Below are 13,847 nucleotides of genomic sequence, written 5' to 3'. Positions count from 1 at the left end.
TCGTCCTTCCGCATTGCAGCCGGGACGCAGGTAGGAGATGTTCCTCGCTCCTGCGGTTTGATACACAGCAATGTGTGCAGCCGCAGGAACGAGAAACAACATTGTGCCTGTCGCTGCACCGGGATACAATAACGACGCTTTTGCGCTCGTTAATCGTATCAAAAAGGATTTGCACACTACGATATCGCCTGCAATGCTGGATGTGTGTCACTTTCGATTTGACCCCACCGACATCACACCTGCGATGTCGTAGTGTGCAAAGCCCGCCTTAGTCTCAGAAATTACACAATCAGGCTGAGCATGCTCACTAAGCAAAACAACGGGCATAAACTCTGGCTGGGGTAAATCAGCGTGCACGTGCACACTAGCCGCCTCTCCACACTTTGACGTGGTGGAAGGAGCAGCCAACTGGACGACCCGAGGCACGACCAAGAACGGCAGCCGGTGACTGGGCGCAACAGGAACCGCAGCAGGCTGCTTGCGGCTATGGCGGCGCCGGTTCGTAACAGTGGGTGCGATCACACATACGAACGCACGATAAATCGCCGCGTGTAAAGTGGCCTTTAACCTATGAAAATATGCCAAAAATCCATCCTGTGACCAAACCCTTGATTATCAAGAGGCTGAAGACCAGATCCACTTCAGAGGTGGATGGAACCTTTAATGTGTCTCAGCATCATGTACAAAGAATTAAAATAAGATTTGAAGAGACTGTAGATGTTTTTGACAAGCCCAGGTCCGGCAGATCCCACAAGACAACTGCTCAGGAGGAACGTTTGTTGGTTAGAAAATCCAAAGCCAGCCCCTCTTCCACTGCAGCAGAGCTTCAAAAGGCCTGGTCACCTCAAGTCCCTGTGTCAACTAGAACAGTTTGCAGGATTCTGTTTCGAAATGGCCTCCATGGTCGAATCAGTTCCCAGAAGACAGCACTAAACAAAAGGCAATTAAAAAAAACGTGTGGCATTTGCAAAGTCCCACAGCCTGCCAAACAGATGGACGCTGGAAAAGTGGCAGAAGGTGGATTTCTCTGATGAATATTCAGTTGAATTACACCACAGCTGCAGCACATACTGCAGGAGACCTTCTACAGCCCATATTGATCCAGAAAACAGTTACATTTGGTGGTAGAAAGATCATGGTCTGGGGTTATATTCAGTATGGGGGTGTGCGAAACATTTGCAAGGTGGAAGGCAATATCAATAGCCTAAAATATCAAGAAGTATTAGCTACCTCTTACATTACCAATCATAAAAGGGGTCAAATTCTGCAGCAGGATGTTGCTCCATCTCATACATCCATCTCTACAACAAAGTTCCTCCTGGCAAAGAAGATCAAGGTGCTCAAGGACAGGCCGGCCTAGTCACCAGACTTGAACATCATTGAGCATGTTTGGGGTAGGATGAAAGAGGAAGCTTGGAAGACAAAACCAAAGAATCTAGATGAACTCTGGGAGGCATGTAAGATGCATTCTTTGCTATTCCTGATGACTTCATCAATAAATTGTATATATCATTGTTGAACTGCATGGATGCAGTCCTTCAAGCTTATGGAAGTCACACAAAATATTAAACATGGCTCTAATAGCACCACAACTTCATTCAATAATGTTATGCAGCATATCTTTGTATTAGAAGTTAATTATTTGTTTGAATTTCACATTACTTTCTGTGGGCGACAAAACTTTTGTCTTGCCAAAATCTGACCTTTCTGTGTTCATTAAATGATTAATATTTCAGCTTTGCAGCAACTTTATTTTCATAACCTAGTCAGGTTATAAGCTTTTATTTACATGACATGGATAAGCAACAGAACTTTTGTCAGGGACTGTAGTTTGCGCTGACACTGATGTACCCTGAGTCAGCAGGACAGCTTGAACCTCTTTGGAACTTGATTGGGGCTTATCCACCATCTGAACTATCCTGCGTTACAACCTTGCATCAATTTTTCTTAGCCATTCACGTCCAGGAAGATTCGCTAAAGTGCTATGGGTTTTAACTTCTTCATTATGTTGTGCTCCATGGATAAAGAAACATCAAGATCTCTCGAGATGGACTTGTAATGTTTAGATTGTTGATATTTTTCAACCATTATGGTCCTCAAGTCCTCAAACAAGTATTTTCTTCCCTTACTGTTCTCCAAGCTTAGTGCTGCAGACACTTACACATAATGCACATATTAAGTCAACTTCTCCCCTTTTTATCTGGCTTGAGGTATGATATTCTTATTGCCCACATCAATTACTTGTCACAGGTAAGTTTGGGCAAGTATCACATGCTTGAAACAATTTTTTTTTACCCACAATTTTGAAAAGGTACCAACAATTTTGTCCAGTCCATTTTTGTGGGTTTGGGTAAAATTATGTCCAAGTTACTGTTTTTTTTTTCTCTTTTTTTGAATTGTTCCAATACCCATAAAGGAAAAATACATGTGTATGACAAAACGTGTGATTGCAATAATTTTCTTGGAGAAAAACTTTATTTTTTATTTTCTGGAACAATTTCAAGGGTGATAACTGCTAACTCTATCAGCCATGACTGTATTGGTCTGTTTTATAACTGTAGTATTGTTATTTAATTTTTTATTTATTTTTTATTTTGCAGGTAAATCTTCAAAATGGACACTGATGATGATCTGATCACATTTGATATAGCTCCGTAAGTCAACTTCTGATCAGTTTATGTTCCTTTTTCTTTATTTCTCAGAGATATCAGTGCAGATTCCATTTGCATCTACATCCGAGCCTCCGCCCCGATTACATCAATATTCATAGGGATAAATCAGCTCCACCTGCAGTGCCATTATTCCTACCACAATGATGGAAACTCTGGTTAAATAGGTTATCCGGCTTATTTTGCCTTTTTTTTGCGTTTTAATATTGGGCTACATTGGGGAGGTAAGTAGATAGTGACTACCTACCTACCCTGCTGTCAGCCCCTCTCCCCCGGCTTAGAGTGGTCATGTGATTGCTCCTGCTGTGATTGTGCTGCTTCCTATGATGTCATGTCGACAGGGGCAGGAGCTTGTTGACAGGCATTACAGCTGATCTCATGTTGCTGCCCTGCTGGGTGGGTACCATGCGTGTAGTCCCTGCGCACCTTCCCCACACCCTTCGACACATTCTGTAGTTCATACTTCCCAACTTTTGAAGAAAGGAAAGAGGGACAAAATTTGACCATGCCCTTATTCACACCACTAGCCACACCCATTTGGCAGTAAGGCGGGCTTTACACGTTGCGACATCGCTACCGATATATCGTCGGGATCACGTCGTTAGTGACGCACATGTGGCGTCGGTAGCGACATTGCAACGTGTAAATCCTAGGTGTGATGATAAACGAGCACAGAAGCGTACAATATCGCTGATCTGCGTAACGTCGTTCATTTCCATAATGTTGATTCGGCCGCAGGTACTATGTTGTTTTGTCATTCCTGCAGCACCAGACATTGCTGTGTGTAAACCCGCAGGAGCAACAAACATCTCCTTACCTGCGTCCACCGGCAATGCGGAAGGAAGATGGTGGGTGGGATTTTATATCCCGCTCATCTCCGCCCCTCCGATTCTTTTGGCCGGCCGCTTAGTGGCGTCGCGGTGACGCCGAATGCACCTCCCCGTTGAAGGAGAGATTGTTCGGCGGTCACCGCAATGTCGCCGAGCGCAGGTATGTGTGTGTGAAGCTGCCGTAGCGATAATGTTCGCTACAGCAGCGATCACCAGATATCGCATGTGCGACGGGGCGGGTACTATCGCGCTGGAGATCGCTAGCCGATGCTAGCGATGTCGCAACGTGTAAAGTACCCCTAAGGGTCATTCAGCAGATGCCCCAGACTGTTCATTAATAGTCATAGCAGCCAGAATTTTCTTATATTTATATGTGTCACTATATGACATATTACTTATTTGTGCCTATAAAGCCTTGTTCACAAGTTGCCTAAATTCATTTTTTTTTTTTTTTGTTTCTGTTGCTGTCTGCACCAAACTACACAACCCATTTTTGCTGCATTTTTTCTGCCTTTTCTCTATTATTTAATGTGTTTTTGGTTCAGATAAGAATCTGCGTTTTTAAGTGTTTTTGAAGCTTTTCCAGCGTTTTTTTAAGCTCCACATAGAAACCTCTAGAGAAAAAAAAAGCACCAAAACTGCAGAGTTCAGCGATATCTTTTCATGGAATCACATCTACTTTGCTTGGATAAACAGCAGAATTTATGTGCAAAAAAACAGCAGAAAAAAATGCAGCATATACTCTACATGTGAACACGGACTAATTGTCTAAGCAGAGTGGATGAGACGTCATGAAATCTCCGCCCCTGGTGCGTGGAAAGACGCAGCTGAACTCTGTATTTGGTGTTTTTTTTCTTTATAAGTTTCAAGATTCACATCTGCAACAAACATGTATAAAATAAGGGGACAATGCATAAAAAATACCGCAAACACGCAATAATCAGAGGAGATTGTTATTGGGCCCATGGTGCGGATCCTGTAGAAATAACACAGCATTTATGCTACATGTAGACACAGCCTCGACAATACATTTTTATTACATTTTTTATGGGTTTTAATAAAGAAAAATAATAAATTGCGCAATTTTTTACTCTATTTTGCCATTAGGTCCAATGTCAAATTATTCTGGTTTCCCATAGACTTACATTGGGTGTCCAATGTTCGCGAATAGTCGAATAGCAAAGACGTATTTGCCGGATATTCGGCGAAGCGAATATGGTATTCGATCATCCCTAATATCTATCCCTCTGTCTATTATCTATTATATAAATCTATTTATCTCTCTCTCTCTCTCTCTATCTATCTATCTATCTATCTTTCTATCTATCCCTCTATCTATCTATCTATCTATCCCTCTATCTATCTATCTATCTATCTATCTATCTATCTATCCCTCTATCTATCTATCTATCTATCTATCCCTCTATCTATCTATCTATCTATCTATCTTTCTATCTATCCCTCTATCTATCTATCTATCCCTCTATCTATCTATCTATCTATCTATCTATCCCTCTATCTATCTATCTATCTATCTATCTATCTATCTATCCCTCTATCTATCTATCTATCCCTCTATCTATCTATCTATCTATCTATCCCTTTATCTATCTATCTATCTATCTATCCCTCTATCTATCTATCCCTCTATCTATCCCTCTATCTATCTATCTATTATCGATCTATCCATCTATCCCTCTATCTATCTATCTATCTATCCCTCTATCTATCTATCTATCTATCTATCTATCTATTATCGATCTATCCATCTATCCCTCTATCTGTCTATCTAACTATTATCTATCTATCTATACATGTATCTATCTATCTATCTATTATCTATCTCTCTATCTATCCATCTATCTATCTGTCTATCTATCCATGTATCTAGCTATCTATTATTTATCTGTCCATGTATCTATCTATCCATCATGTATGTATCTATTATCTATCTATCTATCCTCTATCTATCTATCTATCTATCCCTCTATCTATCTATCTATCTATCTTTCTATCTATCTATCTATCTATCTATCTATCAATCTATCTATCTATCTATCTATCTATCTATCCCTCTATCTATCTATCTATCTATCTATCTATCTATCTATCTATCCATCCATCCATCTATCTATCTATCTATCTATCTATCTATCTATCTATATATCCCTCTATATCAATATATCTATCTATCTATTCTATCTATCTATCTATCTATCTATCTATCTATCTATCTATCTATCTATCTATCCCTCTATCTATTTATCTATCCCTCTATCTATCTATCCCTCTATCTATCTATTTATCTATCTATCTATCTTTCTATCTATCCATCATGTATCTATCTATTATCTATCTATCAAGTATCTATTTATCTATGTATTTATCTATCCCTCTATCTATCTATTATCTATTTATCTATCTATCTATCTGGACACAACTTCTCATCTCTAGAACAACTGTTAAGGGGAGACTTGTGCAGCAGCCTTCATGGTAAAATAGCTGCTAGGAAACCACTGCTAAGGACAGGCAACAAGCAGAAGAGACTTGTTTGGGCTAAAGAACACAAGGAATGGACATTAAACCAGTGGAAATCTGTGCTTTGGTCTGATGAGTCCAAATTTGAAATCTTTGGATCCAACCACCGTGTCTTTGTAGAAAAGGTGAATGGATGGACTCTACATGGCTGTTCCCACCGTGAAGCATGGAGGAGGAGGTGTGATGGTGTGGGGGGGCTTTGCTGGTAATGTGACGCCCTGGACTAGCCAGGTAGTCACATACATAACAACATACACACCCCCACCCTAGACAGTTACAACAGTCAACCAAAAATTCTTGTTGCCTCCCTCCAGGGTCTTATGTCCCCCCCCCCCCCCCCCCCCCCCCCCCCCCCCCCCCCCCCCCCCCCCCCCCCCCCCCCCCCCCCAGGTCGGGACGGGACAAGGCGGTTGGCCCCACCCACCGAGGAGTTCACAGGCCTGGAGGCGGGAAAAGCAGTCAGATTTGTTTTGGAGGTGAAAGTGAGAGGAGCAAAACTGCGAGTGTCTGGGTTGGAGCCCAGGCACTGACAGCAAGGTTGGCAGATGGTGGTGGCCGTCTGCAGGAGTTGGTGGAACTCTGCAAAGCCATAAGGACCAGGGTCGGGCGTCGGCACGCCGGTACCGGAGCGGGGAGCGGAGTAAAGCTAAGCACACAGGCAGGGCCATCGGACCCCGACCAAGCTTGGAGCTGCCATCAATAGTCAAATCCGAATGTGACAGGAACCCCAGGGGTTTCTCAACAACCAAGTCCCGATAGAAGGCAACAGTCCACACCGTGAGGATATACAGCCACTGCCATAGGCTAGAAATCCAAGGGCCAGTGCCTGAGGGCAAAACGGGCTCCTACGGCACCTATACGCCGGGGAGCGGACTACCGGTGGGCAACCACAGGAGTCAAGAACATTCTAACAGGTGCAGGGAAAGACAACCACCATCAGCCATCCATGGAGAGCACAACAACAACACTGCAGCTGGCTGCGGGACCCGTCCATCCGGCCGTTTTGGTTTACCAGCGACTCTGTCAGTGATTGCCTGAGTGAGTACACCAGTGCTGTCCGGCACCGCGCCGCGCTTCTCCTGCAACCCTGCATCCCAGCCATCCAGCCTCCCCATTACACAACCGGGCCCCGGGATCACCAACCCCCTACCCACGGAGGGGACAACATCCTGGCTGCTCCCTACCATTTCTCCCGGGATCCCCGTTTTCAGCAGTGGTGGTGCCCTTATCACCACGTCCCGTGGGTGGCGTCATGAACAATCTCCCTAAACAAACCACCCCATTTCACTCACGGGTGAGGAGCGCAGCTCGAGTCCCCGGGTCCGGCCCACCGCTCGAGCCACCGAGCAGCAGCAGCAGCAGCACCGGACCCGACCATGGCGAGCGCGTCCCCTCCGCCAGCGACAGTAACACTGTTGTAGATTTATTCAAAATTGAAGGCATACAGAACCAGCATGCCTACCACAGCATCTTGCAGTGGCATGCTATTCCATCCGGTTTGCGTTTAGTTGGACCATCATTTATTTTTCAACTGGACAATGACCCCAAACACACCTCCAGGCTGTGTAAGGGCTATTTGACTAAGAAGGAGAGTGATGGGGTGCTACGCCAGATGACCTGGCCTCCACAGTTACCAGACCTGAACCTAATTGAGATGGTTTGAGGTGAGCTGGACCGCAGAGTGAAGGCAAAAGAGCCAACAAGTGCTAAGCATCTCTGGGAACTCCTTCAAGACTGTTGGAAAACCATTTCCGGTGACTACCTCTCGAAGCTCAAGAGAATGCCAAGAGTGTGCAATTGATGCCTTCAATGTGAATCTACAATTTTCAGAGTCCTGAAAATAAAGAAAACTCTTTGAATGAGAAGGTGTGTCCAAACTTTTGGTCTGTACTGTATATATATTTTATTTTTTTTTCCCTTTCATCTTTTCCTCTTCTCTCTCTCTCTCCACCCACTCTGCATCCATGTCCGGTTCTCAGCTTATTTTAATCAGTCCTTGTAACACATTAGTTAGAGACAAACTAAGAACTGGTTTGTTCGAAACGCATCCTCTCGGTCACGCTCTGAACCTTGCTTGGACTTTTTAATATGCTTTAAAATAAAATTCAATACATTTTTTAAGTATACCTTCTTAGACTTTGTTGCTGGAATTTTGGATTTTCTATGTACACACACTGTACCCATACACTCACATACTTTACATACACTGCACCGATACAATCCCATACCTTACAGACACTGCACCCATACAGTCCGATACTTTACACACACTGCACTCATACAATCCTATATTGTACACACACTGTACCCATACAATCCTATATTGTACAAACACTGTACCCATACAATCATATACTGTACACACTACACCTAAAGAATCCTATACTGCACCCATACAATCACATACTATACACCACAATGTGTTGCCCATGACCCGGTCAGGCACCACTGAGTACTGCATCCATGCTGGGACAGTACTTCCAGGTAATCCTAATGGCAGGAATGAGGTGTGTACGCACAGACACATAGCAACCAGGTCTCCCCCACCATTAGATGGACCCTTGGGCAGTCCCTAGAGGGGTCTGGCCTTCAATTCTTGTCAAGGGGTGTAGTGGAGGGGCTGGGAGCTAAAGATGCAGAGGCTGTCAGGAAAGGAGTGGAGTGAGCCAGTCTGGTAGTGATGAGCGGCGGTTGCTAGGAGACGCATACGCGCACTCACACTAGTCAGAGCCTGCGCATGGAGTAGCCGTTAGCAGGGGAGAACAGTTACCAGTCAGTCAGAAAGACAGAGAGAGAGTCAGTCGAGTATGGGGACTGCTGGTGATTAGGCACGCACGGGGTAAAGGTCCCTAGAGTAGACGTCTATTGGTTGATCTGCTAAACCTGCTGGTGAGGGGAACTGAAAGTCCCTCACCAACCATCTAGAGTCCGAGCCTCAGCAGCAATGCAGGGGCACATAAGGGGATTGAGCCTGGAGCCAACTCACTTGGTCCACACTGCCGGCAAACGGGCCAAAAAGGGAGAAAAGGCAGTAGCGACTCCCTGGATGAACCCCACGGTACTTCAAGTCAGGGGTTATCCGAACAGAGAAGTGCAAGGAAGCTAAGTTAATGGATACCCTTAGACTGGCCTGAAGGACCTCCTGGTACCTCACAAAACAACTAAAGTGAGTAAAGATCAGTTGAAAGACATTTTGGACTCTAACTGCATTATTCTTGGACCCACTACCCTACACATCCGAGTACCTCGGGTCTGCCTCACTCACGGGAGGCCACACCATCCAACTGCAGACTCCATCAGCCCCAGATGTTCATTAAACCTGCAGCGGCGGTCACCAATATCCCTGACTGCAAGCCGTGAGTGGCGTCACGACATATACAAACAAAAACTACATACCTGTTGCCATATATACAGAAGAAGACCCTGTGGCGTCCCTGAAGGTGGATTGATGTACCTGAGGAGACTACCTGAGCTTCACAACTGCACCCATACAATCACATACTGTAAGCACACTACACCAATACAGTCCCATACTGTATACACACTGCACCCATACAATCACATACTGTACACAAACTGCACCCATACAGTCACATTCAATCATATACTGTACTCACTACACCTATATGATCACAAACTGTACACACTACACCCATACAATCACATACTGTACACAGTGTACCCATACAATCACATACTGTACACAGTGTACCCATACAGTCACATACTGTACAAATTTACAAACACTGCACCCATAAAATCACACACTCTACACACACTGCACCCATACAATCACATAGTGTACACATATTATACCCATACAATCATATACGGTGCACACTGCACCCATACAATCACATAATAAACACACAATGCACCCATACAATCACATACTGTACACATATTGCACCTATACAGTCACATACTGTACACAAACTGCACCCATACAATCATATACTATACACAAACTGCACCCATACAAATGTGACACCCTGGCATCGGCAGTAATTTACGAATTTGGAAATTGTTTAGTTCCCTTAAGTAAACTTGCCATGTGAAAATATGCTATTAACCTGCAGATATGAGGTTAATCTGCAACATTTCCAAGCAGTTCCTTGCTGAATGATCAGCTGCACTTACTAAGTAGTCACATCCTTTAGCTTTAAATAAAGGTGTAGCCCAGCATTTCTTTCTGAAGATACAAAGTCCTTTGTTCTCTGGCCGCCTTTGAGGAAAGATCTGCTGTGGAAGTTTCCTGTGCTCAGGCAATATCCTTTTGGTAGTTTTTTCCTCCTGTTTGTCTTTACTTTCCAGGCGTGTTGTTAGTGCAGCGGTGAAGTCTAGTGAACCCCACCTGTCCCTTACCAGTCAAGACTACTATAGGGTCTTCCGAGGGTCTCAGGTTCCTGTTCAGCGACAGTTGTGGAGGCTTTATAGGGACTGGTGAAGAGAGGAGGGTCAGCTGCAGATTATGTTAGGAGGAGCTCACCTACACCTCTCACTAGTTTCAGCGCCTCCTGTTGTTGTTATGTCCCCAGTGCCCCCCTTTTCTTGATGTTTTTTGTTCTGTAGTAGATGCAAGTAGGGCTGAATGCACTCCACCACGCTTGCTACATCTGGCAAGCGTGACATCTCTTCAGATTAAAGGCATTTTGAACCTGTCGCTCATGGGAGGAAATTAACTTTAATCTTCCTGGCAGCATTCCGATTTCAGTAATCAGTTTGTGACAGGGGTGTTAGTTCCCTCTGTATTTAGAGTGCCAGCTGTAAAGACACTCCCATGATTTACAGCTGCTTTGCATTAGAACCAGATGTAAAGGCCCCGTTACATGCTACGATATATCTAACGATATGTCGTCGGGGTCACAGACTCCGTGACGCAAATCCGGCATCGTTTAACATATCGTAGCATGTGACAGCTACGAGCGACTGTTAACGAGCAAAACTACTCACCTTATCATTGCTCGTTGACACGTCATTAATTTTCAAAATATCGGTCACATTCCTGGATGCAGGTTGTTCATCGTTCCTGACGTTCCAGCACACATCGCTCCATGTGACACCTCGGGAACGACGAACACAGCTTACCTGTGTCTCGCCGGCAATGAGGAAGGAAGAAGGTGGGCAGGATGTTATGTCCCGCTCATCTCCGCCCCTCCGCTTCTATTGGGCAGCCGCTGTGTGACATCGCTGTGACGCCGAACGTCCCTCCCCCTACAGGAAGAGGATGTTCGCCGCCCACAGTGAGGTTGTTTGGGAGGTAAGTACGTGTGACAGGGGTGACCGACTTTGTGCGACAAATTGCCCGTGACGAACAAACGATGGGGGTGGGTGAGATCGCACATGCGATCGCACGATAAATCGACGCGTGTAAGGGGGCCTTTAGCCTGTGCAGGAAGTGCGGCCACTCTCCGCAGAGATTGGTGACTAAAACCACACCTGCTTCGCCTCCATGACTGAAACCACAATGCTGCTAAGAGGATTAAAGTTAATTTCTTCCTGGCTGAAGGATTTAATGTGCAGGCGCCGGACAGGTTCAGAATGCTACAAAAAAAGACAGATTGTACTCTGAAATGCTAAAGCATTAAAACCATGAATGTATGAATATAGACATGCATTAGTGCTATGGAAAATCTAAGAAAAATTAGATATTTAGCATATATAGATGGCCATTTTTATATCTACCCAGTAGCAACGTCAGAGCATATCTCGTAACTGGGTACCTACTCTATATTGAATTCTCTCTCTGGGTTTAAAAACCTCCTGTGTATGGCCAAGTAGGAACCTGCTATATAGGATAAAATCACCTGTGGCTAGTGAGGGAGGGGTGCATGGTCAGAAGGTAAGACCCACATTAATCTACACAAAAAGACTGAAGGCACTTACGAAACTGCAATGTGAACAGGTGCATAACTGAACATGACATATAATTACAAAAAAGACTGAAATGCTAAACCATGAAATGCATCAACATAGACATGCATGTCTTTTTTTGTAATGTTATGTCATGTTCAGTTATGCATCTGTTCATATTGCAGTTTGGTGAGTGCCGTCAGTCTTTTTGTGTAGGTTTAAAATGTTATCAATGACTCGCCCCAGGGCTATAGGGTACTTGGTCCCAGGCCATATATTTATGGGGACAGTTCACTGGGTGGCCGTTGCCCGGTTCCGTGACCCTGGGGGGTCGCTTGAAAGGGGTATATACAGGAAAATAGTAATAAAGGTTTTGTCGTGACTAGAGTTGAGCGCGGTTCGCGGTTCGAGGTTCTCCAGTTCTAAGCTCGAGTGATTTTGGGGGCTGTTCGAGATCGAACTAGAACTCGAGCTTTTTGCAAAAGCTCGATAGTTCTAGATACGTTCGAGAACGGTTCTAGCAGCAAAAAGCAGGGCTTTTTACAGCTACAGTGTGCAGGAGCCATCGCTGGCAGCCTGCCAGAAGCTGGTAACCAAGATAAACATCGGTTATCCAACCAAAGCGCTTTGGTTAGTAACCTGATGTTTATCCTAGTTACGTGCAGGAAGCCCACACCTCCCCGCTCAGCTTGCTCCGCCCCCTCCTGCCCGCGGCATGTATTGTACACACGTACACACACACACACATGGTCCCGCTCGGCTTACCTGCGGTGATGAAGTCCCGCCATCCCGACCTCAGCGCTGTCACTGTCCTCCATGGCTGCCGCTTGTCACATCACCTTCTCTCGCTTCCGACCCGAGACTGACTAGCGTTGACGTCACGGGCCTCTCGCGATACTTGGTGTGAAGGCGGCGGTCATTGAACTCAGTGACAGGGGCTGTCAGCAGTGCAGGAGATCAGCGCAGGTAATGTACCTCGCTGACAGCAGCACTTGTCATGCCCTGCAGTGACCTGGGCTGACCCATTGATGTTAGCTCAGGTCACTGCATTGCTCTCCCAACCAATGGGGAACATCCTGCTCTTCAATGACTGGGACAGTGTGGATCGTCATGGCAACCCCTTGGATTACACCAGACCTGGATTTGTTTTTCTTTCTAATAAATTGGTTAAAGAGGGAATGTTTTGGGGAGTGTTTTTTCAAATAAAAATGTGTTTGTCGTCTATTTTCTTTTATTACTGACTGGGTTGGTGATGTCGGGTATCTGATAGACGCCTGACCTCACCAACCCCAGGGCTTCATGCCAGGTGACATTACACATCTGGTATTAACCCCATATATTACACCGTTTGCCACCGCACCAGGGCGCGGGATGAGCTGGGGCGAAGCACCAGGATTGGCGCATCTAATGGATGCGCCACTTCTGGGGCGGCTGCGGCCTGCTATTTTTAGGCTGGGGAGAGTCCAATAACCATGGACCTCCCTAGTCTGAGAATATCAGGCCCCAGCTGTCTGCTTTACCTTGGCTGGTAATCCAATTTTGGTGGGCCCCTACGTGTTTTTTTTTTTAAATTATTTATTTAATTTAAAATAACAGCGTGGGGTGCCCTCAGTTTTGGATTACCAGCCAAAGTGAGGTTGCCAGCTGTGGTCTGCAGGCTGCAGCCGTCTGCTTTACCCTAGCTGGCTACAAAACTAGGGGGAACCCTACGTCATTTTTTTTTTCATTTTTTTGGCTAAATACAAAGCTAAGCACCCCTTAGTGCCACATGAAAGGCACCAAAGGGTGCTCCACTTTTTCTTCACTTTTTCTCCATTTTTTCTCCATTTTTTCTCCACTTATTCTCCACTTTTTCTCCACTTTTTCTGCACTTTTTCTCCACTTTTTCTCCACTTATTCTCCATTTTTTTCTCCACTTTTTCTCCACTTTTTCTCCACTTTTTCTCCACTTTTTCTC

The 13,847-nt window shown here is 45.0% G+C and overlaps 1 protein-coding gene across 1 annotated transcript in view; it reads left to right on the top strand.

Moving 5' to 3' along the window:
• Positions 1-13,847, top strand: part of LOC142256513 (C3a anaphylatoxin chemotactic receptor-like) — a 44,996-nt gene that overhangs the window by 22,109 nt on the left and 9,040 nt on the right. Inside the window, exon 2 of the mRNA XM_075328240.1 lies at positions 2,601-2,654. Coding sequence (XP_075184355.1) covers positions 2,614-2,654 — 41 coding nt within the window. The 5' untranslated portion in view covers positions 2,601-2,613. The remainder of the gene's footprint in view (positions 1-2,600; positions 2,655-13,847) is intronic.

This window comes from Anomaloglossus baeobatrachus, chromosome 11 (assembly GCF_048569485.1).
Source record: "Anomaloglossus baeobatrachus isolate aAnoBae1 chromosome 11, aAnoBae1.hap1, whole genome shotgun sequence".
NCBI lineage: Eukaryota > Metazoa > Chordata > Amphibia > Anura > Aromobatidae > Anomaloglossus > Anomaloglossus baeobatrachus.
Note: the sequence above shows the minus strand (reverse complement) of the source record. Positions and strands in the feature narration are given on the sequence as shown.